This window comes from Sturnira hondurensis, unplaced genomic scaffold, assembly GCF_014824575.4.
Source record: "Sturnira hondurensis isolate 20B ecotype Veracruz unplaced genomic scaffold, ASM1482457v3 Scaffold0020787, whole genome shotgun sequence".
NCBI classification, from domain to species: Eukaryota; Metazoa; Chordata; class Mammalia; order Chiroptera; family Phyllostomidae; genus Sturnira; species Sturnira hondurensis.
Genome location: NW_028093418.1, coordinates 505175 through 532030, shown reverse-complemented (window position 1 = coordinate 532030; position 26856 = coordinate 505175). Strand labels below are relative to the sequence as shown.

General features: G+C 42.4%; 1 protein-coding gene across 1 annotated transcript in view; it reads left to right on the top strand.

The window, feature by feature from the left end:
• SCN11A (sodium voltage-gated channel alpha subunit 11) overlaps nt 1-26236 on the top strand; it is a 131010-nt gene extending 104774 nt beyond the window's left edge. Inside the window, exons 21-28 of the mRNA XM_037030552.1 lie at nt 2360-2533; nt 7315-7416; nt 7880-8155; nt 8830-8883; nt 10498-10635; nt 16437-16541; nt 20775-21072; nt 24616-26236. Coding sequence (XP_036886447.1) covers nt 2360-2533; nt 7315-7416; nt 7880-8155; nt 8830-8883; nt 10498-10635; nt 16437-16541; nt 20775-21072; nt 24616-25646 — 2178 coding nt within the window. The 3' untranslated portion in view covers nt 25647-26236. The remainder of the gene's footprint in view (nt 1-2359; nt 2534-7314; nt 7417-7879; nt 8156-8829; nt 8884-10497; nt 10636-16436; nt 16542-20774; nt 21073-24615) is intronic.
• The last annotated feature ends 620 nt before the right edge of the window (nt 26237-26856 follow it).

Genomic DNA, 26856 nt, shown 5'->3' with positions numbered 1-26856 from the left:
CACATTTGTGCATGAAGAGAAATAGAGAAAAGAAACATCTCGTTCATTGCCACTGCCTGTGGTGTATAGACCAGCAGCCTTAGTTATCACATGGAAACTTGTTGAAAAGGCAGTCTTGAGCCTACCCTGCTAACTCAGAACCTTCATGATTTGGTGCTTGTTAGAGTTTGAGAAGCTCTGGTCTGGGAAACTATGTAATAATGGGAGCTTCCTGGATTAGTAGATGGCCTCATTATAACGTGGGGGCCTCCAAAGAGCAGTTGCTAATATCAGCTTGCTCTTCCATTGAGCTAACTCAGACCTGCTGAGCCAGCTTGTTGCTAAGTCTCCACAATGAGAGAGGAAATGAGCTTCCAGTGCCATTCAGGTTTGTTTCTCCTCCAGAGGCAAATACATGGACAAGCCCCTTACTTCTAGGGACTCGGAGTCTAGTAGGAAGGACAGATGGAGTCCAGGCAATTACAGACCAGGACCATAGCGATACACTCAGAGAAGCAGTAGGGGACATGGATCCATGTGAGGTGGCAGCTAACCCAGTCTCAGGAGAGTTTCCTATAGAAAAGACAGCTAATCTGAGATCTAAGGGCTGACAAGGAGCCAGCAGGGCAGAGGCGGAAGATGGAAGGCCTTTTCCAGCCAAGCCCACTTGGGAGCTGGAAGTGAGACTTACTCTTTTGCATTGTGTTCCCCAGGCCCATGGAGCAGTGAGATGACCTCAGTCCCCAGCAGCAGGGCTGATTTCTCTCTTGCCTTCTGTTCCTCGGCAGGTTTAGTGTCAGGGCCCCTTCTCTCCTTTCTCTCATCCTCAGTAACGCTGCTCAGGCCAAAAGGACAGTGTATATCCTGGTTTGTAGACCCTGAGGAATCACACATAGACTTTGGGTGAAGAAAAAGTTTGTATGTAGCATGAAAAATGGTCTTCTCTAAAAGCTAGGATACCTCATTTTCATAGTCACACTTAATGAATGTTTACCGTTCAAGGCAGTTTACACTGGGAGTTCTAGCCCATAGCTTCTCAAACTTCCGCATGTCATGGTGCAGGTACAAAATGGTCACATGTGTAAGGAACACTGGGGCAAAGAGGTAAGGCTGTTTGTGGTGGGACATGATGGGCCTCGGGGTGGGCCGCATCCAGAATGTGGGCTAAGGTGTTTAGATGTGATGTTATAATCAACAGAGAGCCACTGAATAGAGCCACTAAGGTAACTAGGGGGGTCAAAGATGGTGTGTATGTCACTGGGTGGTTCTAAAAAAGTTGGCAGGATATTGTTGGTAAGAGCTGAAAGAACACCAGAAACACCAGGAACACCAGGAACACCAGGAACACCAGGACGTGGTGGGGTGGCTGGTTAGGGAGGTGTTCTTACCCTTCGGGGGCCGGTGATGAGAGCCTGGGGAGCATAGTGGCAACAGGAGCCTAGAAGTAGGGTTTTTCTTCTTCCAGTTTTACTTAAGGAATTGATTCCACTAGAAAATTCAGCCTTAACACCTTTGAGCAAAATTTTTAAAATATATTTTATTGATTATGTTATTACAGTTGTCCCATTTCCCCCCTTCATTCCCATCCACCCTGCACACCCTCTCCCTTCCACATTCCCCCCCGTTAGCTCATGTCCATGTGTCTTAAGTTCTTTAGCTTTTACATTTCCCATACTTTTCTTGCCCTCCCCCTGTCTATTTTCTACCTTCCATTTTTGTTACTTATTCTCTGTACCTTTTCCCCGTTTCTCCTCCTCCCACTCCACTGTTGCTAACCCTCCATGTGATCTCCATTTCTGAGGTTCTGTTCCTGTTCTAGTTGTTTCCTTAGTTTGTTTTTATTTTACGTGTGGTTGTTAGTGATTGTGAGTTTGCTGTCATTTTAGTATACATGTTTTTTCTCTTCTTTTTCTTAAATAAGTCCCTTTAACATTTCATATAATAAGGGCTTGGTTATGATGAACTTCAACTTGACCTTATCTGAGAAGCACTTTATCTGTCCTTCCATCCTAAATGAAAGCTTTGCTGGATAGAGCAATCTTAGATGTAGGTCCTTGTCTTTCATAACTTGGAATATTTCTTTTCAGTCCCTTCTTGCCTGTAAGGTTTCTTTTGAGAAATCCACTGACAGTCTGATGGGAACTCCTTTGTAGGTAACTGTCTCCTTATCTCTTGCTGTTTCTAGGATTCTCTCCTTCATTTTTATCTTGGCTAATGTAATTATGTTGTGCCTTGGTGTATTCCTCTTTGGGTCCAACTTTTTTGGGACTCAAGAGAGATACTAATTTATTCAGATGAGTATGGAAAAGAAAAAGTAAAGTCAGCAAGGAGACCTGTGCAAATACTCAGCCTGCCCTGTGGCTATGTCTTATCATTTCAGATATTTGAAGATATTAACCTTCCTAAACTACCCAAAATTGAAACATTACTTAATTGTACTGACAATATTTTCACATACATTTTCATCCTGGAGATGAGTCTGAAATGGGTGGCCTTCGGCTTTGGGAAGTATTTCACCAGTGCCTGGTGCTGCCTCGATTTCCTCATTGTGATTGTAAGTTAACCACCTGTGCCCACGCAGGCGGGGGTTCAGGCTGGGGGAGGGGGAGGGTATCCGATGGGGGCTGCTTTTTCTGTGTGCCTCTCCAAAATATTTTTCTTCGCAGTACATGTAAATCATTGTCACTTATCTATGAGCGGTCCTGCCTTTCCTGGGTCCCACTCCTCAAACCTTCATTTCATGTGCGTGTCACCCCAACCCTTCCCACGATGGCACTTGTCCACTTCTCTCCATAATCACTGCTGATGTCCGATGTGGATCCAGACTAACTTTGAGTAGCTTCAATTTTCCCTCCTTTCAACTTCTCATTTCTTTTCAGGACTTTTCAAAGCAGGTCAGCATCCAACAGATGGGGCTGGCCTCTACTTTGAATGCCAAGCAACACAAGAGGATTATTCAGGTGTGTTCTTTCACTAAATCTGCACAACGGTGTTCTGAGTTAAGCAGAGTAATATATCATTTACCACATTACAGACGAGGAGCCCTGAGGCTCACTCAGCCAGCAACTTGTTTCAGATGAAACTGGAATTCACTCCTTGGTCTACGTGATGCTGAGGCCAATAGTAGTGAGAGTAGATCACATTTTGTTAGTGCTTTCTCTGTGCCCAGTACTCTGCGTATGCTTCATCTGCAGTCTCTCTTTTAGTTATCACTGCCCCTTGGTGTGATAGGGATACTGTTGTCTTCCCATGTACATAGGAAGAAATCGAGTTACAAGAGGCTAAGAAATATGTTCAAGATTGTTTGGGTAGAAGTGGTGAAGGTGAGACTCAAACCTAGTAAGTCTCCCTCCAAAGCCCTTGATGATTTTAATATCTGTATCCTTTTGACCAAGATTGAATTAGTTAGACTTCTGTCCATGCTATTTAAAGAAGTAGAGCCCCAGACTTGACAGTGTGGCTCAGTTGTTTGGGCATCATTCTGCAAAGCAAAAGGTTGCAGGTTCAATCCCTTGTCAGGGCACATGCCCAGGTTGTGGGTTCAATCCCTGGTGGGGGTGTATCCGAGAGGTAACTAATTGATGTTTTTCACATCGATATTTCTCTCTCTCTCTTTCTCTCCATTCCCCTCTCTCTAAATTCAATAAACATATCCTTGGGTGAAGATTTAAGAATTATCAAAGTAGATATGACAACTGCATAAGCATAAGCCATACAGTCAGCACTCCCCATTGGAGAACCATAATTTTGTTGGCGGACACAAGTAGGTCACGTAGTTCAGCCACCAGTGCCATAGGATCTCCAGTGGGAATGTCCACATGTCTGTCATGTAGCTCTCTGCCAGAGTACACATCACTCTGTCTGTACCCACTGTTTCATCAGGCCGTAGTGAAGAATCCATAAGACAGTGGGCAGGTTATTTGTATCTCCATTCTAGGGACCTGGGCTTTACTGGCCTAAACTTAGAAGATGGGTCCTAAAGCTTCCTTGGCTGCTCTGTCTGTATAACCTTAAGCAAAGTGCTGAAGGTTCTGACATCAGTTTTCGTGTGGTAAAAATGAGTGTGGGCTCTAAATTGCCCCAATTTGACCAGATGCAAAATGGAAGACCAATCTAACAATAACCATTTAAAATGTCAAAACAGTATCCTGTACCACACTGTCAAAAAAAGGGGCACCAGGCTCAGAAGGTTTTCCAGACACGTCTTGGCAAACTTCCAAGGAGCAGAGGAATGCTATAGACAGAATGTTTGTGTCTGTATTCTTCCCCCACTGTTCGCATGTGGAAATCTGATCCCCATTGGCGTTGGGAGCTGAGTAGGACATGAGGGCAGAGCCCTCATGAATGGGGTTAGGGGTTTTATAAAAGAGACCCTACAGCACCTCCTCACCCTTCTACCGCGTGAAGACACGGCGAGAGGACACCTGCCTAGGGACCAGGCACTTGGCCCTCAACCAGACACGGACTCTGCCAGTGCTCTGATCTTGGATTTTCTAGCCTCTAGAGTGTGAGAAACCCATGTCTGTTATTTATAAGCCCCCCAGTCTAAGTAAGGTATTCTGGTAGAGCAGCCTGAACCAAGATTAGCAGTTAACCACAACCTTACTCAAATTGTTACAAAAGATATAAAAAGAGGGGAGGCTTGGAAACTTATTTAATGATACACATATAACCTTGATAACAAGTGAATAGAACAAAAATGAGTAGAATAAGAAAAGAAATGATATTATAATTATGTATCTTTATAAATCCCAGAGAAAGCACTCAGTAAGTGTGGTCCACCATTGCTATCATTAGCTTCAGCAGCATTGTACAGACCAAGGTGTGACTCCCCTTTCCACCTGAAACAAGTTGCCGATCCTCTGAGCCTCAGGTTTCCTCGTCTGTAGTGTGGTAGGTGACATATAATGTTGTTTAATTCAGAACACTGTTGTGCACATTAAATGAGAGAATGTGAGTGAATAATCCTTTTATGTTGCTCATGAATCAGGATAATATAAAATGATCTCTATACTTTTTGGAGTAGAAAAATGAGAATACACACACACACATACACACACACACACACACACACACAATTGGGTAGAGCAGAGGTTCCAGGTGAAAAGGTGTCCCTCTATGTTCCAGGTGAAAGTGTATATATGTATGCATGTGTATCTGTATTCAACTATATCAAAATGGAACATTTTTGTTTTTCTATTTAACAATTCCATAATTATCATTAAAGACAGGCCAGAGCCTGGAGACAGTATTTACAGTATATGTAACAGATAATTATTACCCTCGGCATATAGGAACTCCCCACAGTTCAACAAGAGCAACAAGAAGAAAACCCAGCATGAGAATGGGAGAAGGACGCAAACAGGCAATTTACAGGATTGGAACTTTTAGAACTTGAGTCACTAATAAATGTATAAAGAAATACACACTAGTTACATCACCAGCTAGCACATAAGCACATGGTAAAACGAGAGACTTCTTTTGATTGGTAAGATTGACAAAAATTTTCAAGTTGGATAAAATTATCAAGTTGGATAAAATTTTCAAGTTGGATAACCTGAGAAGGTTATATAAAAAGGGAATCTAATACTGCTAACAATTGAATTGGTTGCAGTCATTTTGGGGAGAAGTTTTGCTGTTTTGTAATTAAATTACAAATGAGCCCAATATGAAGTCCAGAAATACTACTTCTAGTTACACATCTAAGGAGAACTCTTGGGTATGTACCCAGGGGAAATGCACACATTTGTCCATTTTGCATGGAACCTATTCACCAAGGAAGAATGGATTCGTAAAATCTTCCACAGAAGTTGAAAGGAGTAAACTATAAGAATACATATCGACACGATTAATTTCAACATCATGCAGAGTGATAAATGCAAGTTAGGTAGAAAAACAACAAGATAAAACTAGAAGACAACTACCCCGCCGAAGAATGCTGTAGCATGGTAAAGAACGTGTTGTTCTGTGCGTGTGTCTCACCGATGCCTCCCAGTTAGGTCGAGCAGGGGTTCCAGGTGAAGAGGTGTCCCCTCGAAGCACGTCTTCCCCGATAGTGGTGACAGTCCTTCGGCAAAGCCGAAGAGCTGCTGAGTCTTGCCACCCTCTCTCTCTGCCTAGGAACAGGGTGAAGTATTTATGGAAAAGCTGCTTAAATAACTCCCCCAACAGGTGATGCGGTTACAAACAAAAGAACAAACAGCAAGCCCACTTATAAAATAAACTCCAAACCATAAAATCGATGGTGATTTTTTTAATGATTGGTTACAGATTTTAAAATCTGGTTACTCTGTCATATTAACTCACTTAATTTCTCTCAATTTGCAAATATTTTACCACTACAATTAGATCATAGGACTAGTGGGTTATGTTTTTAGACAATAGTGAACTTTGTCATAGTGAACTTTGACATCAGCTTGTCAGGAGTATCCACTCCCTGAGCCCTGAGCCAGTCTCTGAGGCGTTGCATGATCAGCAGGAATGGCTGGAGATCTGTCAAGAGTTGTCTTCAACTTCAACTCGGCATATTTATTAAGTTTTAACTTAGGGTATTCACAGAACTTTCCTACCTGTAGTCCAGAACTGTTGGGAGAGAAAATTGGATTTAATTCCCTAAACAGGAGCTATTTCAGTGAGGGGATATATTACCAAACAAGTAATTTATTACTTCTTTGTAACTGAATTTTGATATTATTTCAAACTCACGGAAAAGCTGCAAGAAATAGTGTAAAAAATCCCTTATACTCTTCCCCAGATTCACCAGTAGTTAACATTTCAACCCATCTGCTTTGTCATTTTTTTCTGAACTGTTTGAGATTAAGTTGCAGGCAGCACACCATTTTACCCTTGGTATTTTAGTGTTTGTTACTATGAACAAGGATGTCGTCTTAATAGTCACAGTGCGATTATAAAAGTTAGGATGTTTAACATGATCCAACACTAAAACCCTCGTGCATTTTCAAATGTTGTCAGTTGTTACAACAAAGTCCTTTACAGCTACTTTACTCTGTATCCACCCGTCTCCATCTCCCCCGACCAACCATCCCGCCACCTCAATCCATTGTCCAGTGCAGGACCCTACATAACATAGCACTGACATGTCTCTTTGGTTTCCTGTAATTCACTGCAATTTCTCAGCTTCCTTTGTCTCTCATTAAACAAATCATGTAAATGCATGGTTCTCACCTGCATGGACTGTGACTTTGCCAGAGGAGGAGAAAAAGAACCTCTTCCAGCAGTTTCTGGGCCTGGATAATTCACCTTGCCTCTCAGCCCCACATTAGTTTCGCTGGGCACCTAGTCAGGCGCACTACCTGGGGCGTCTCTTCCCACCAGGTGTCTGTGACCAGTCTCATCAACTTAAAGCAGTTGAAACCCTTCCGGATTCTGCGAGCACTGAGGCCCCTGCGTGCACTGTCCCAGTTTGAAGGGATGAAGGTATGTTCTTCAGGTGGATGGGGGCAACATTCTTCAACTGGCAGGAGAGGTGGAGCTTTTATCCCTGGGGTGGGTGGGCTTCCCTTAAACTGCCAGCTTTTCCTGGATTCCTTCCTAGCCAGCCCACTGCTTAAAATCTGAGAAATGGAGAAAAGTGTAAGATAAAGTCTCCATCCTAGAAGAGCTTCATGACAGCAATCTGGGCTATGGCTTCCCTTTGACCCTAACACAGGTGTCCCATAGGTCTCCACATCATTGTCAGAGGACACTTCTCAAGTGATCCCCAGTGGGATCAGAGAGGACCTGTGGAGCTGAGAGCAGGGCTGGTCCTAGGGTGCGGGCTGGGGGTGGAGAGATGGAGCTCCAAGAGACACGGCCCCACACATCAGGCCTCTCCTGGACGATCCAGAGCTTGATGCGTCTCTCACAGCTGTTACATTTTCCATCTGTTTGTTTCCTGAAGGTGGTGGTTAACGCTCTCATAGGTGCCATACCTGCCATTCTGAATGTGTTGCTTGTCTGCCTCATTTTCTGGCTTATATTTTGTATCCTGGGAGTAAACTTGCTTTCTGGAAAATTTCAACGATGCTTTAATAAAACAGATAGCTTGTCCCTATTAAGTCAGAAGGATATGATTTATGAAAACCAAAGTCAATGTATAAGTAGAAATCTCACCTGGACCAACCTGAAAGTCAACTTTGATGATGTGGGAATGGCTTACCTCGCCCTGCTGCAAGTGGTAAGTGCTGCCAGTGTGTTTTTCAATCTTAGAAGAATCACAAATTATTTCTCAATTAAGGAAAGTACAGGGACTCCCTTGAGATAATGGAATCAAATCCCAAATCCTCATGCAGAAGCCAGTGCCCTCTGGACTTGCCCTCCACTAAGTGTCTTTAACTTTATTGTCTGCTGAGCCTCAACCTTCAAGTGATGTCCCTGTAGGGGTCTGCCTGTCTCACCCTGCCATGTATGGTGCCCAGTTCTTCAGAGCTCCAATCAGAGAGGAGTGGAGCCTCAGAGGCCAAACTGCACCATTAGTAACAGTTCCCTGTCAAAAGTCAGTCCCAGGTCAAACCCTGGTTGCCAGGTCTTGCACAGAGAGTGCAGACAGAAGTGGCATCAGGAAAGAGCCTCCAACAGACTCTTTCCAGCAGTTGGTTCACAGCTTCTCTGGCAATTTTTAATGCAGAAATTTCTTTTGTTTTTAAAGTTTTTATTTTGTGCAATTTCAGAAGAAAAAAAATGAAAGACACTCGTCCTTGAATTCCCTTCTACTGTTCTTTTATTTAGACATATTGTCCTGGAAGGGCAGGGCATCATCTTACATATATATTCCTACTGGCCTGACTTGCTTTTGCACCTGCTGATGTCAAGTCTACAATTGTGTTCATGTTCACCTACTTTTTGTTGCAGGCAACGTTTAAGGGCTGGACAGATATCATGCACGCAGCTGTCGATGTGGGGAAGGTGAGCTTGTGTTCCGCCATGCTCTGGAGTGCTAGGGTCAAAGCAGGGGTGTTATGACTACATCCTAGCGTACTGCAAAGTCCAGTCCCCTTTCTCCATAGTGGCCAAGGAGAAACCACGCACATAGAAGATGAAACCAGAAACAACAACAGAACCAAAAGATGCCTTGATTTTTTTCTCTCAACTTTTCTCCCACCTTTGCTCCACATGGGTGGATAGGCAGAAGCCATTTTCAAAGGGCACTTTCTCTTGACCTTGGGAAAACCTTAAAATTGGCTTCAGGCTTCCCGGAAACTAAATGGGTTTCTGGCAATTGTCAACCGTTGAATTCCAGTTAAATAAAAAGTGACTATGGATTCCCAAAGTTAGAAGAATACTCAGCGACCTAGTTTATTTCCATTTCCCAATGGGAAGATGGAGTAATAGAAAGGAAGACTGTTACCCAAAGCCATACTAGGAGCAAATCATTGCATCAGGAGTGGAATCAGCATTGTTTACTTTTTCCTATCACCACACCCCTATGTGTTGCTCTGTTTGAGAGCCCTCAGGGTCGATGTCCTGCACATGGTAGGTATTTGATACATGTGAGCTGGTAGTAGCGGTAGAGGTGCTATGAGTAGTGTTATACGAGTAGTAGAGGCAATTTATAACCAAGGAAATATTTTAAAATATTAATGTGCTCATTTTTTAAATCGGAATATATGACCTTCACCCTATTTTGCTTTGAACATCCATTTGCCTTGAGGTGGAGCTGGGAGATGGGGAGGAAGTATTATGCCAATGCATGATAGAAAAGGTTTGCGGCTTGCATATGTGGGTGGGAGTGTGTGGAGCAGGTACCTGTCCTGTTGCTGGTCTTGGGACCTTGTAGCTGGTGTGTGCTGTCTTCCAGCATGATGGCCCTTGTCTTTGTAGTCACAGAGCATACTGATGGTCTCAAGTGTTGAGGATATAAGTGGTTAAACCATGGACATTTCTCCTCCCTCAACTCCTTCTGGACTCAGACACGGACCCACTGCCATATTCTACACATGGTCTCCTGGCCCAGTGATCTCCTCCACTGCTTGCTAGGAAGCCCACCATGGCAAGCCAATGGCTATCAACCTCATGTCCAAATCACAGGAGACTTGAAAACGATTGAGAGACCTCTCTCTGTCCAGTTATGCTACCCTAGCCTCTGATGCTTTGGGTCATACCTCGTGCCGGGGACCTTGGTTATAGTCCACTTGTGTCCCTTCTGGAGCTTGATCATTCATTTATCCATTCATTCATTCACTTACTCAAGGCATGCTACCTGTCACAAGGTATGCTAGGCACCACAGAGTAAATACAGTGTGGGCCCTGTGTGAAGGACGTGAAGGACGTAATTGTTCAACGAGAGTTGGTAGTCAGTCACCTCTTCGTGGAGTAACTGTGCCCCTCCCCTGGCTCCCTCCCATTGTATGGTAGTGCCTCAGGCTAGGGAAACAGAGGGGCTCCCGAAGGCGTCATGGCAGCCTAGAGGCTGAGGGTTAATGCCGCTGCTGAGAAAGACCTGGTCTTCTAGGTAAGGCAGCTAATATAGCTTGTATTTCTGTTCAGTAATTGTTTTCTTCTCATTTAAAAAATTCCTAGGAAGGCGAGTCGCCAGCGTTTGAGAAGAACATAGTCATGTATCTATACTTTGTAGTCTTTATCATCTTTGGCTCATTCTTCACTCTGAATCTCTTTATTGGCATTATAATTGATAACTTCAACCAACAGCAGAAAAAGATAAGTATTGGGGTTGCCCTGATTTGGTGTGTTACCTCTCTCCTCCAAAGCACTTGAGTGAAACATAATTCTGGTCTAGATTGTTGTGCAAAGTAGCCTGTATCATCAGCATGGGAACAAAGAAGGAGCCACCTGAAGAAGATTCTTTTTTCTTTTTATTGTTTATTCTATTACAGTTGTTTTAATTTTTTTCCTTTTGCCCCCTTTCACCTAGGCCACCGCTCTCACCTACAGTCAATCCCCTTTCCATTATCCGCGTCCATTAGTCATTCATACATATGTTCTTTGACTAGTCCCTTCCCCCTTCCTTCCCTCCTTCCTCTACGTGAAGATGTGGCTTAAAAGGGACTAAAGACAGGTGGGTTTTACTAAACCATTGTTTTTTCTCTCCATTCTACCCTTTAACTTGAAGGACATTGTTGAACCCTAGTAAAAAAGCAACTACCAGGATTAGTATTTGTGACACTATAGTCATATTTTAACAACCTTTCAAGTGTAACTGTTACCCGGGGTAAAAGAATAAATTCCCCTCTTCAGGAAACTGTGTCCTGGCTCCTGACATCCAACTCTCAGCAGATTTATTGAAATAACTTGGAAAGAAGATAGTTGGAGAAGATACAGATTTTTTAGGGTGATTTCCCCCATGTATTGTAATAAACAGATTTCCCCCCTGATTTTGTCATTCATAGTTCATGTGGAAAATAAAGGAAGATAAAAAGATAATATGCATCACCCATAAGGTGACCAGCAGATGATAACCATTTTGGATTAAGGCTCATCATTTTGGTATAAACCCTTCCAGTTACTTAAATATGTGGTCCTTTTACACAGTTGAGATTGCACAATAGTTTTAACTTCATAGCTTCCCCTCCTTCCCATTAGTTATGAGCCTATGTCATGAAATCATCTTTGTTGTAAGAATTTTCAGGGCTGAAGTACATCTCATATTATGGATAGATCATAATTTATCCTAATCATTCTCCCTCTCCCCCCTTTTGATATTTAGGTCATTTCTAGATTTCTTGTTCTTCTAAAACTACTACAAACGTGCTTGAACTCTCTCTGTGAACCTCTGATTATTTCCTTAAGGTGTTAAAGATATTGTCAGGTAACCTTTCAGAAATAGCACAGGGTGGCCTTTTTGTAAGATGCGAAAATGCCTCTTTCTTATTTTTTCATCGTTCTGAGTTTTATAATTTTTTCTAGCTGATGGATAATAGTGTTATCTCACTATTTTATATTCACTTATTTGGTCATTTATGAGCTTATCCAGGGTTTCACAGGAGGGTGGCCATAGGTATTTCTCTCCAAACAATTTGTTTTAGCCCTTGTCTCTTTTTAAAATTGATATTGTCATCTTTTATTATGTTTTTATATAGTAAGTCCAGTTTGTGATTTGCTTCTTGTATTTTTGTAGTGACGTTTTTAACTTACAGACCTTTAGCATTTTCATGGAATCAAACTCCCAGGCTTGACGTTTTCAACTTTCTTGCATTTATCAATCCTAAAACCAGGTAACTAACTATTCACCTTTGGTTTTCCAATTTTTTTTTGTAGTTTTTGTTTTGTTTTTTTTTTTAGTTTCCTGTTGAACTCTTTTAACCCCTCCAAATGTATCTTGAAACTGATGCACCCTCCCAGTGTCTACAGGGAAACCGCTCACTGTCCTTCTGCAACTATGTCAGTGCTGTTACTGCCATACCCCAGTACGCCTCGGCTTCACGACTCGTCGAACCCTGTACGCATCACATTTTGACAAGAAAAACGTGTTCCAGCCCTTGGTGCTTGCTCGAGATGGGACTCTTTGCACTTGCTAGAACTTCTATGAGTCATGACACCACCCTGCAAGAGAAAACACTAGTTGTCAGTTTCGGCATTCATCATGAGTTTTGAAACAAAATAATAACGAGTAACGAGGCACTGGCGTACTTAGGAGTATGTCACATGGAGTCACCTCTGTCATATGCAGCTTGATTGCAATCAATACCTGCAATTTGAGTGTCTGGTCTTGGGATTTTAGATTTCAGCTAACATTTAAAATCACTGTTTTGATCAGTCCATAGCAATTTTGCTTTGTCTTACTTTTATTACAGAAAATGTTAAACATGCAAAAGAGTATATGCTAAAATGAACCCAAAATACCCGTCACAACATTTATTGATTTAAGAACATCCTTATGCTACCTATGACTTCACCCAATCCTGCCACCAGGTTTTTTAAAATAGAACAAATTACAAACATGATATCATTTCATCCACAGATATTTGAAGGAGGGAGAAAAAAAGGGAGAGAAACATCGATGTGAGAGAAAAACATCCATCATTTGCCTCTTGCACACACCCTGCCTGGGGACGAAACTTGCAATCAGGAATGCACCCTGACCAGGAATTGCACTGGCGACCTTTCCATTTGCAGTGTGCAGCCAGCTGAGCCCCACCGGCTGGGGCGGAACAGCTCTCTTTTTAACTGTAGCCGCAGCTCTATTATCGCACGCACCTAAAAGGCTGATACAAATTCTTTACATTGGCCAAATACCCACTCAGTGTTCAAATTTCCTCCGGTCTTTTCATTTTCTTAAAATATTTGTTTATTTATTCTTTCATTGATTAATTAATTCATGTCAAAGTTTGTTTCTTTTCGAATCAGGATTCAAATAAGGCCCTCCCATTTGACAGCTTCCTTGCTCAGAGAACCAGGGAGAGGCTCCAAGCCGAGGTCAGACCCCTCCTGCCTCAGCCGCCTCTCAGGAGTGCTGCTTTCGCTGCGTGAGGTGACGGTCCGAGACCACAGTCAGGAATACACATTTCATTTTCGAGGCTTTTTCAGTGGACAGAGTCCCTTCAAATTTAGGATTACTGGGAAAGATAAATGTGGAAATATGAATACTGATCATTCACATTCCAGACTCTGAGGTTTTCATTTAATCTACACATTTGTATCTCCTCTTTCTATGGGCAGAGGGGAGGGTAGCATCAGCTTTTTCTGTAATTACTGATTTTCTTTATCCCGCAACACACACACAGGACAGTCTCAGAAAAGTAGGGTTAATACTGTCACAATGCATATGATTACTGAAGACACTTGTGTCTGCCAGGCATCCTGGAACAACCTGGTTCACTTTCAGGGCTCAATTTAAAAAAGTATTTTTTTTTACTGTGGTACAATACACTTAACACAAGATTTACCATCTCAGTGTACAGTACAGTGACAATCAGTACATTCGTAATGTTGTGCAGGCACCACCACCATCGTGCGCATCACCCTTTTCGTGTTGTGAGACTGAGACGCTGTGCGCATTGAATGGTAACCCCCGTTCTCCCTTGTCCCCACCCCTCAGCAACCACCCTACTCTCTGTCTCTGTGAGTCTGACTACTCTAAGTGTCTCATCCAAGTGGAATCATACAGTATGTGTCTTTTGTGACTGGCTCATTTCATTTAGCATAATGTCCCCAAGTTCATTTTCTTTGTTGTATTTATTCATTTGTTGCTTTCTGGTTTTTTTTATTTTTATTTATCTTTAGAGGGGAAGGAGAGAGGGAGAGAAACATCAATGTATGGTTGCCATTCGTGCATCCCCTGCTGGGAGTTGGCCTGCAGGGAACCAGCCTACAACCCAGACATGTGCCCTGACTGGGAATCGAACTCGGATCCTCTGGTTCGCAGGCCTGTGCTCAATCCGCTGAGCTACACCAGCCAGGGGTGTTGCTTTCTGTTTTATATTCACACATGGGTCTTGACTTTTTCCATCTGATGCATTTCTCATAGAATGATATTCTCGAGGTCCATCCATCTTGTTGCAAATGGCTGTACTTCATCTTTTTGTATGGCTGAGTAGTAATCCATTGTATACATGTATAATATCTTTATCCAATCAGCCACTGAAAGAATATAAACTGGTGCAGCCACTATGGAAACAGTATGGAGGTTCCTCAAAAATTTAAGAATAGAGCTACCATATGACCCAGCAATCCCTCTTCTGAGTATCTACTCAAATTATTTGAAAACATCTGTTCATAAAGAGGTGTGCACCCCTGTGTTCGCTGCAGCATTATCACAGTGGCCAAGACATGGAAACAACCTCAGTGTCCTCCGATGATGCACAAATTTTTATGAAATCCAGTTTGTCTATTTTTTCTTCTGCCTCTGGTGTCATACCCAACAAATTATTGCCAAATCCAATGTCATGAAGCTTTTATCTTCTGTTTTTTTCTTAGAGTTTTGTTGCTTTTGATTTTTTAAACATATTTTTAAAATTTATTTTTAGAGAGAGGGGAAGGGAAGGAGAAAGAGTAGGAGAGAAACATCAATGTGTGGTTGCCTCACACACACCCCCCACTAGGGCCCACAACCCAGGCATGTGCCCTGACCAGGAATCGAATTGGCGACACTTTGTTTCACAGGCCCGTGTTCAATCCACTGAGCTACACCAGCCAGGGCTTGTTGCTTTTGATTTTATATTTATGACTTTGATCCACTTTGAGTTCATTTTTACATACGGAGTTAGATAAGGATTCACCTTTATTCTTTTACATGTGAGTTTCCAGTTTTCTTAGCACCAACTTTCCCAGTCTCCGAAAAGACCGCCCCAGGGCTGTATGTTTGGGCCCAGGGCTGTATGTTTGGACCCATACTAGTGCTGTAAATTCCAACCCCACACCCTCACCCAGGCAGGCCTGGGTTCACAGATCATCAGGAAAGACTGTGTTTTTACCCATAGAACAGAGATGTCTTTCATCGCCACCAAATTCTGTTTTCGTCACCTTTTTGTTGGTAGCACTTAGAGAGTCCCCAGGTTCATGCAGGGACCTTGGCATAAGCCCCCTTTCTAAGACCATTTGTAGTTATTAAAGCCCAAGAGTCTAGTTTTTACAAAGATTAGCAAATGCTCTTGGACAAACTGTGGCTTTAGAATTAATTTACTGCTCTGTCTTCTTCCTGATTTCTCTCTTTTTTTTTAATGATTTTATTTATTTATCTTTAGAGGGGAAGGAGAGGGAGAGAAACATCAATGTATGGTTGCCTTTTGTGCGTCCCCTGCTGGGAGCTGGCCTGCAGGGAACTGGCCTGCAACCCAGGCACGTGCCCTGACTGGGAATCGAACCGCGATCCTCTGGTTCGCAGGCCCGCGCTCAATCCACTGAGCTACGCCAGCCAGGCTGATTTCTCTTGATGTTCAAACCCCAAGGTGTCCCTTACTTTTGTGCAAGTTCAGCTATACACTTTAAAGGGGTTCTGTTCTGTTTTCTCCAGGATTTCTGGATATTGTACTCCCCCTCAAATTCCAGGAATGAAAATCCTAGGTTCATTTTTCTGTACTTTATTGCTCAGTAGTGAAAACATTTAAAGTTATTTTTTTTTCTTGAGAATGGCTCTGGACAGATTCTGTGAAATTTTATTAGTAGTGATCTATGCGCTCATTTGTTTGGAAGAATTTAAATTGAGACTTTATAGGATTTTGTGGTTTAATTTTTAAAATATTTTTGTTGCATTGTGGTTTGATTTATGCAACCTGAAATATATCCAGTTTTGTAAAGATTCTGCAGGTGTTTGCAAAGAATTTGTAATCTTTGTTTACATTCTAAAAGTGAAGTATAACTGACAACAGTTACCTTGATCCCTTATTCCTCAACTTAAATCCTCTTCTCTTTCAGCCCTCCCCTAGGGTCCCGCCTCTTTTGCCTGCCATTGGAATTTTAGGGATTATTTGCAGAAGTATAATGTAACTTTGAATCTATTTCTGACAATTCAGAACTTGTTTTTAAAAATCTGTTAATAATTAGCTTTCATCTTCTTCGTATACTTAGGTGGCCAAGACATTTTTTTGACAGATGAACAGAAGAAATACTATAATGCAATGAAAAAACTAGGATCTAAAAAACCTCAAAAGCCTATTCCGAGGCCTCTGGTAAGAACATCGGTTTTAAATATATAGAACCATTAAGTGGTTATGAGGAACTCAGATGTCTACACTATTGTTCTTTTTTAATTTTTAAAATTTACAGACATTATCCAAGAACTCAATAAAGACCCAGATACACTGATGTATGACTCAAGTGCGTAGGAAAATCAGACTCTCATATTCAGTAGTAAGAGTCTGAGTAAAACTTTAATTTGCTTTTTAATGAGCACACAATAGATGCTTAGTGTATACTCATTACAATGACAGGAACTTGGCAGACTGTTTTTATCTTGACCAGTTTAAAATGTATTTGTATTATCATTTGTCAACTTATTCTGCTGCGAAGATGAGGTCATGCATACTTACCTCCACTTCATACGTGTTTATGATAAACTTACTTTAAAAAAAAAGATTTTATTTATTTATTTTTCAAGAGAGGAGAAGGTTGAGGGAGAAAGAGAGGGAGAGAAACTTCAGTGTGTGGTTGCCTCTCACATGTCCCCCACTGGGGATCTGGCCTGCAACCCAGGCATGCACCCCGACTGGGAATCGAACTGGCAACTCAGCACTCAGTCCGCTAAGCTGACCAGCCAGGGCTGATAAACTTTCTGCGTTGGGCACTGGCAAACTTTTTCTGTGAGAGGCCAGGCAGTAAACATTCTAAGCTCTGCAGGCCATTGTAGCACAGAAGCAGTCCCGGACAACAAAGAATGAGTGTGCATGGCTGTATGCCAGTGCCGCCTGACCCAGAGACACGAGGGTTTAAATTTCACGTACTTTCCATGTGCCAAAACTTTATTCTTCTGTTCTTTTTAAACATTTAAAAGTGTAAAACCCATTCTGGGCCCCGAGCTCTACAAAAACAGGTGGTGGGCCAGATTTAGCCTCTGGGCTGTAGTTTGCTGACCCTGCTTTCTGTGAGCCCTGCTTCCCCAGGTGCGAGAGGGCTGCTCCGTGCTTACGGCCTAACTGGGGAGCTGGGGCTTCAGAGCATTCAGTTATGAAGTAGTAAAATAAGTGCTGTTGGTAGCTCTGACAAGTGAGTTTGAAGACTTGCTAAGGGGCGGTGTCCACGATGGCTGAGAAACCGGGGAAAGCAGTGTGGAAGTGGGGCTTGAAAACTGAAGCATGTGGGGGGCTTTGAGATTTCCATTTGAGCTAAGACCCCAAATTACCAAAAGTGTGTTAAATGCACTGCTATTCCCAGCACTCAGAATAGAGCTTGGCATTGAGTGTGCCCTCTCTATTTTTTAATAGAAAGAATGTTTTAGGTCACGCACAGAGTCCATCCCCAGAGGATGAAGTGTTTGTGTCGCACTAAAAATGTCTATAAATGTCAGGGGCAGGTGTCCAGGGCTTGCCCAGTAAAGAATTTTTGACTACAGAGTTAATGACAAAATTATATTTGGGGGTGTTTAATCTGTCAGTAGTTGGTGGAACTTCAGTTTATCTAAGTCAAATCTAGTTTGTAAGTACCAATCTCACTTTCTAGGACTAATTTCACTTTGAAATTCTTATCTGAACCTAAGCCAACACCAAAGACAAAGAGAATTTATATTTACAAGTGTATGCTATACAGCCTCTAGCTCAACGCCAATTGATCCCAGATTTGGAATTAACTAAGACGCATAAGACACAATATGCCTCCCCATGTTTAGCAGTTTATTCCATGAAGGATGTGAACCTAGCAATGCATCACACAGCCAAACAGAAGTTTCAATGAGACGGATGCAGCTTCTAGGCCTCTCCACTGCGCTGGACACGTAAGGCTGCAAAAGACGAACTCAGAGGAGGCGTGGACTATTTACAGGGGGAAGCAGCCACCCTCTATTCCTTAACTGTCTTTTAGAGCATGTTTGTCATGTGGCTCGTCTGGGAGGAGGTGTCAGGCCACAGCCCTCCCAGTATAGCTATAGGTCACCAGTCACAGCTTCACAATGAGTGATAAAAACCAAGGACAGTCTCACCAAGGAGCACTGCATATTTATCTTAATTTCTGCATCCCAGAGAGCAGGGTTGCCTGAGAGAAATCCAATATTATGTCCCCAGATGTCCCTGAACTGTATCTAAGACGTAACATCAGCCATTAGCTCTTTACTCACTTTACCTTGCCACACAATCATTTTTATTTATTTATTTATTTATCTTTAGAGAGGAAGGGAAGGAGAGAAGGAGAGAAACATCAATCAATGTATGGTTGCCTCTCGTGAATTCCCTGCTGGGAACTGGCCTGCAACCCAGGCATGTGCCCTGACTGGGAATTGAACCGCGATCGTGTGGTTCGCAGGCCCACGCTCAATCCACTGAGCTACACCAGCCAGGGCCACACAATCATTTTTAATCTCTAAAATCTAAATATTATCTTTTGACCTTTGGAACAAACGAATAGCAACTGCATAGGGGTGTGCTTGAGCACAGCTGTTTGCACCTGGGTCATGATGGATTTCATTTCTAGCAGTAGAGCAAGGGGTTGAAATCATTTCTGGTTCTTCCAGAAGCATCTCCCACATGGTGGCTTTCTTATGGGGTTTAAAAACCATACAAAGAATGATTTTTGACTCTCTACCACTTTAGGGAACTTATACTCAATCTACTCTATTGGTCCAAATATTGGGGTTCAACTGTAAGGCCAATGCCTTCTCTCACTCACATTTACTCTCACTCCTCATTCTGCATCCCTGAAGAGCACCCTTAAAAGTATTTTTTCTCCAGGTCCTTTTTGATTTCCTGGATGCTTTCTCACATAGGAAATGCACTTGACTTTTAAGTTTCTTAGCCAGACTCTTTGCTAAAAAGCTTTAGGGTTCCTGGTGCAAAGTTTGAAAGACACCAACTTAAATGTAGTATCTCTCCAGTGCCGTCCCTACCCTCTTCCTTCTCATTGTCTTCGCTCTTCCTGCCGATATCACTCCCTCTCTTGGCTTTAATTTGTATCAACACTAATACCAATAAACTTCACATCTGCATCCCACCACTCTACCTGAGCTCCAAACCCATACCTCTACTAGCTCATGGCCCTTGGATGCCCACTGGGACCTCAAACTCAGTATTCTCAAAACATATCATCCCCTTCCAGAATTCCTTATCCTCTGCTCTTTGGCTGGTTGAATGGCTCCGCCAACCAGAAAGGATAGCCTCAGCTATCCTTCAAACTTTCCCGGACTTCATTAGGTCTTAAACCAAACTGTTTCTGTCATTCTCCATTGTTACCACCACAAACAGTGTCATCTTTTGCCTGCCTCACTGTCACGGATGCCTGGGGTTCTAAAGATGGATTCTTAGGTGTCTATGAGATCTCTAGATAGAATAATATTTGTGTATTTTGATTAAATGATTATAATATAGTATAACTAATATAAACAATATATTGTAAAACAACCAATGCATAGCCAAGAATGACATATAATATCAGTGTCTTCAGTTTGTGTTTAAGAATAATTTTTCCACTAAGTGAAAAACAAAGTGGTGCTTCACAGTAGTTGGAGAAAATAATGGAATAATTAGTCATTTCACTGCACATGGTGGATTAGGCATGGAAGCTTGAGTTTATACAGAGCAATTAGCACATGTTCATTTTGTGAGCAGTGTCGCTTTCTACGTGCAAACCAATATGCAAGTTCACCAGCAGTAATAACATGAAATAATCAGCTTTCCTGTGTCCTTTTCTAGTAACCACAGGATCAGAATCCCATTTATCTAGCTTTATCTTCGAGTAAGCAAGAATTAGAAAATTGTTTTAGTTAAGTATAAGGTTTGATTATTCTGAACTGACAAATGGAGACTTGGAGATGATAATTCCATTTTGTCCAACATAATTATGTGAGCAGGTATTCTCTGCATTAACATTATTGAAGTTCAAAACATAGAAACAGATAAAACATAGAGACCAAAGTTTTTCTTTTTATTATTAAATCCAACATGAGCTGTTTTATTTTAGCAAAACATCGTCCATCACATCAAAGTTATATTGTTACTAAGAATTTCTTATTTATACTTTTTGTTTTAAAAGACAATTAAAGTTATAAGCTTACAGCTTAAAAACCAGTTATTTAATTAAATTTAAATGAAAATAGGTACACAAGAATTTTTTGCCCTTTATAAAGAGCCTGTGCATTTTTTTCAAAAAACTGTTTTAATTGTAGGGGAATAAATTCTGTTTTATGTGTGCTTTTTTTCTTTCATGTGATTTTATCCTTAAACCCTAAGTGATTTGTGATTCTTTCTCTTTTTTTCCCTCAGAATAAATGCCAGGGTCTCGTGTTCGACATGGTCACGAGCCAGGTCTTCGACGGCGTCATCATCATCCTCATTCTCCTCAATATGGTCAGCATGATGGCGGAGTCGTACGAGCACCCGGACGTGGCCGCATCGAACACGCAGCCTTACAAGAAGAAAGTCATCCTGGAGTATCTCAACCTGGCCTTTGTGGCCATCTTTACCATTGAGTGTCTCATCAAAGTCTTTGCTTTGAGGCAGTACTACTTCTCCAATGGCTGGAATTTATTCGATTGTGTGATCGTGGTTCTTTCCGTTGTTAGTGAGTAAAATGATCCAAGGGGTTTTAAGCTGAGAACCAGAAGTAAACTTCTGAATCTTATTATTCACAAAGCAATAAATTAGGCTTAATGTGCTAATGCCATTCTTTTTTTAAATTTATTTAACTCTTGTTCAAGTACAGTTTTCTTTCCTGTATTCCCAGCCCTGCCCCCCCCAGTGCTCCCCACCTCCCTCCCATTTCCGCCCCCGACCTTAGTTATTGTCCATGTGTCCTTATACTTGTTCATGTGAGTCCCTCCCCTTTTCCCCTGTGATTCTCTCCCCTCTCCCCTCTGGACCCCGTCAGCACGCTCTGCATTTCAGTGTCTTTGGTTACATTTTGCTTGCTTGTTCGTTTTGTTGTTTAGATTCCTGTTAAAGGTGATATCATATGGTATTTGTCTTTCACCACCTGGCTTATTTTGCTCGGCATAATGCTATTCTTTACCGGGAAGTTGCTAGGAGATAGAAAGTCATTTCCATTCCTTTGACTGTCTACACAATTGAAATGGCGGAGAGTTAAATAATAGCATGGGTCATTTATTCAGTGGAGATAGACAAAATTAAGGTGACTTAAAAGTTTCTGTGGGGATACCTGGTTTCTCCAGGTAACTGATTCAAAGTTCTACTTTTCCTATGCAACCGTAAGCCCTATGAACATTTCATAATTTTAAAGATTTGGCATTTAGTTTCCTGTTTTTCTTTAGTTCAACATCCACATGGAGGTCAGATCACAGTTATTATGCCCTGGTAACATCATCAGGCCTTCCCTAACTCCCTATACGAGCCCTCTGTAGCCCGTCCTAGACTGGGGTTCCACAGGGCCGGGCAGTACTTTCTCTTTACTCCGTATCCTGTGCTAACGTAAACCAAGGTGTGAACTGTGCTTGTCTCAGCTGCCTGGACCCCATTCACCAGCCAGCCTCACTCTATCATCAGTGTAGAATTTCCCTAACCATGGGCAGGATTAACTATAAGGCTTGTGAAAGAAGAAAGGAAAGGGAAAGAGGGTTAGTGCCATATTCTTTATTCTTCATGGCTGAACCATAGTGTTTACTGTGGGGTTTTTTTGAAGTTTTCTTTTAAGTAAACCAATAATTTGACTTTTTATAATTGTATAAAACTGTCCAGGGGCCCCTCTAGTAGTTCAAAAAACCAGGGAAGACAGTAACAACTGATTTCACAGGTGGAAGCTTTTGTGCTGTTTCAGAAAGGACGCCTTAAACAGACAGGTTGGGCCAGAATGTTTTGGTCCCTATCACTGCAGCAGCAGCAATGAAGCTTTTCAGGGAGCACGAAAACGGCACAGGCCAGAGGCTGTTCTGGTTTCTAGGCCAGGAAGCTGATGTAGATACAGTTTACCAATAGATCCTTCCATGTGCTTACGGTTAAACAGACCTTTATCTTCATTAGTCGATTCCGATTCTGGTGGAACTGGCAGAAGCAACTGAGCTAGAAGATGGGGGTGGGATGAGTCTGGGGCAGCCCCCCAGGAGCTTCTAGAGCCCTCCTCCAGTGTGCAGAGAGCAGCTCATTCATTCCACTGTTTATTGAGCTCCATCGAGGCAGTGCCAGGCATTGTACAGTTGGGAGAAATGTCTCTGACTTCTGTCCTTTCAATGAATGTTAGGCAGTTGCAGTTACACTGCATAGCAATGGGTAGCATTTTGCTCCAGTGGTTGAGCAAATATGCACATTGGGCCAAATCCTGCTCACCAATGTGTTCAGCATTTTACATGCCTTTGCCAGTAGGTCTACACTTTGTCAGCCTCTACGCTTTCTCATGCTGTTTCCTAAGCTTTTAGAGAAATACGAAATTAGTGAGTCAAAGTGAATCTCCCTTTCTCTACAAGTTAGCAATCCAGTTGAGGTATTATGACATACCTTAAAATTTTTTTCAAAATTTTTATTTATTAATTTTAGAGAATGAGAGGAAGGAAGAGAGAGAAAAGATAGAGATAGATAAAGAGAAAGAGAGAGAGATTTTTATTTCACTCAGTTATGCCTTCATTTGTTGTTCCCTGTACGTGCCCTGCACACCTGCAACCTTGGTGTATTGGGATGTGCTCTAACTAACTGAGCTATCTGTCCAGTGCTAGACCGACTCACCTTAGAAAGGCAGAAAAAGATAGAGAAGTCAATTGAACACCAAATTATATGGTACACAGACAAACTGAGCTCAGAGGTGGGAGAGATTACTGTGGACTTGATTACTTAAAGAACTATTCATGGAGGAGGTTGGCCTTAAAGAATGGGTCTCCTCCAGTTGTTGCTGAATTGGGACTTAATAAATTCCACATCTCACCAGGGTTGGCTGCCCAATTAACATGTGAATTAAACTTCTTTGGCACAATTGGGCAGTCATTGAAGTGTGTCATCAGTTAGCTCTCTTTAGTCATTAGGTGATGGCACATAGCGTTGGCTGCCCATCACTCTTAAAGACCTTAGAGCAGCAGTCCCCAACCTTATTAGCACCTGGGACCAGTTTCTTGAAAGAGGTTTCTTCCATGGACCGGGGTTGGGGGGTGGAGACAGGGTGAGGGTCTCAGGCTGTAATGCAAGCCACATCCAGGGATGGGGAGGAGGGAGTTTGGGGACCCCTGCCTTAGAGGACTACCAAGGCAAGGCCATGTCTACCCAAGGCAAGCATGTTTTCAATCTTTCTATAGTATTAATATTTGGGCCAAAATATGAGTTGTTTTAAATCTTTGTTTCACTTGCGTGCAGTGTAGGCAATGCGAGAACAGAGTGACAGTTTAGTCCAAGTATTAGGCAGTTTGCAGAAACCTCTGTTTGAGATGCCATTTCTGAGGTGTCTACAACAATAAAGTATCTCCAGTTTAGTCCTTTAAACTTTTTGACTTTGCACTTCAGGAGTCCTTGGAATTAACGTGTTAGCAACTACGAGAGATCCATGGTAGCTTCAGTCCAGAGACGAGCATCCCAACACCACCATCTTCCTCCAGCCCTGACCTCACCCGTGGCAGGCTGTGTTCAAATTCCTGTATACAAATAAGAACCTGTCCCTTTAAGGAACTTTGAGGTTAGGGGTTCTACAATTTCCACTGATAGCTTAGGCTCAAGCTAACCTTCGTTAGAAGAAATTTCCCTTTGCACTCTAATCTAAAAGATTTTGTCTGTAGTTTGTTTTATGTTCTATACACTCAATAAATGTGGAGCACTATTCTGTTATTACTCCAGGAATGACTTTAAATGCCCAAAATAGATAATATACTTCAAGCGCATGAGACAACTCACAAAAGAGCCTTTCACAAGCTGAGTTTCCTTTTTCTTCCCTTGGGTCTGTACTGTTTTAGACACCCTGTCCAATCTAAAAACCGAGTGGCTCTTGGAAATGACTTTCCAAGTTAATGCACAGATAGGTATTCTCCCTTATATGGGTAAAGAAAATTCTTAATTTTGTGCAAAAGTAAAAGGTATTGATAAAAGTTGGCCTCACTAAGATTCTGAGGCAAGAGAGCCAGTCTGGGTCTGAACCTGGTGTGCCTGCTGACAATTGATTGTCTCCTCTCCTTCCCCTAAGGCGCAATGATTTCTGCCATAGAAAACGAGAACAGCATTCCTTTCCCTCCAACGCTCTTCCGAATTGTTCGCTTGGCTCGGATCGGCCGAATCCTGAGGCTTGTTCGGGCAGCACGAGGAATCAGGACTCTCCTTTTTGCTTTGATGATGTCCCTTCCTTCTTTGTTTAACATTGGTCTTCTACTCTTTCTGGTTATGTTTATTTATGCCATTTTTGGTATGAACTTATTTTGCAGAGTAGAGCCAAGTGCTGGAATTGATGACATATTCAACTTCCAGACTTTTGTAGGCAGCCTGCTGTGTCTCTTCCAGATAACCACCTCAGCGGGTTGGGACGCCCTCCTCCACCCCATGCTGCAGTCGGAAGATTCATGTAACTCCGACAAACAGAACTGTTACTTCTCTACCATAGCCATCACCTACTTTGTCAGCTACATCATCATCTCCTTTCTCATTGTTGTCAACATGTATATCGCTGTGATTTTAGAAAACTTCAATATAGCCACCGAAGAAAGTGAGGACCCTTTGGGTGAGGATGACTTTGAAATGTTCTATGAAGTCTGGGAAAAGTTCGACCCAGGAGCAACACAGTTTATTGAATATTCTGTCCTTTCGGACTTTGCAGATGCCCTTCCCGGGCCTTTGCGGGTGGCAAAGCCGAACAAGTGTCAATTTTTAGTAATGGACTTGCCCATGGTGAGCGGGGATCGCCTTCACTGTCTGGATATTCTTTTCGCTTTCACCACTAGGGTGCTTGGTGACTCCAACGGCCTGGACAGCATGAAAGCAATGATGGAGGAGAAGTTCATGGAGGCCAACCCCTTCAAGAAGCTGTATGAACCCATAGTCACCACCACCAAGAGGAAGGAAGAGGAGCGATGTGCTGCTGTTATTCAAAAGGCCTTTCGGAAGTACATGGTGAGGGCAGCCAAAGGTTCCTTGGGAGACAGGCCACGCTCACCACTCCAGACACTCCTCACGGGGGACTTGTCAGGCTCCATGGTGGCCGAGGGCAAGGTCCACTGCGACTGAGCCCCTCATTGTCACCTGTACCTCACAGCCTTGCCTCCAGCCTCTGAGCTCCAGGGACCCGCAGCTCATTGTGTGAGCCAACAGTAGACTCACTGAGTTAGCCATTCCGTTGTTTTGTTTTGTTTTTCTGGCTGAGAGGGATATTTCAAGGCGCACTTCAAACGGTTTTTACAGTGCTGTAAGACAAGGCTGCCTGGCTGTGCCCACTGGTACCAGTTTAACAAGAAAGCAGACTCTAGGAAGGGCTGTAGAAGAACGCTAACGTTAGGATTGAAACAGTTCAAATTTTGTCAAAACAATAAGAAACAAAAAAAAACACTTTAAAATTTTAAATTGTGTTTTTCCGTATGTTTTGAGGAACATTATCCAATACCTTTGTTTAGTGTTTTCCCCACTGCAAATATGTGGGTTATCACATATAGCTCTTCTGCACGCTAAGCAAAAACGCAAAACCTGCCAATAAAGAAGTAGCTCATTGCAGATGTTTTTGCCAACATTAAATATTTGGGATTTATTTCAAAACTAAAAGCATGTTCTTGACTTGTCAATTACCACCCTATCTTTCACCAGCTACAATCTCTGTTACATACATTTGGATGGATAAATAAATAAATAAGGAAATAAATAAATGAGACTTCGATTTTGCATTTTATTCAGATAGTACACCAAGAAGCCTCTTGCTCTGCAGCTGGGGATGTAGTGGTTTAAGTGTGGTGCTTTGCCTGGAATTAAAGGTGGAAGCAAGGGGTATGCTGACCAGTATTTACAGTTGGCTCTTCAGAAACAAAAGAGAGTGAGCAAGCCAGGATTTGTAGTATTTACTGATCTCTGTGGTGAATGCTTCCATCATGGCTGAGTTCAAGCTACCAACATGATGTTTCTGAACATGGAGCTGGGAAGAAATGTTCGCCATCAGGTTTCATGAGTTGGCCCCCACACCACTGTTCCAGCATACCACTGGCTGGAACCAATAAAGTCTCACTTGACTCTGGTTAAAAATCTATAGTGGGCACGTTTGATGGAGAGAGCACCCTCTTAGGAGCACCTGGATGCAGGGCAAGGACACTGTAGGACATAGTGGTGAGCGGGACATCTTAGCCATTTGAGGAGCCCTATGCTTGTTCTGGCTGGATGTCTGTATGAAATGCAGCCCAGAGAACAACCCAGGCCTATGAAGAGGGCCTGGCCCCAGCAGTAGCCTAGGACCTCC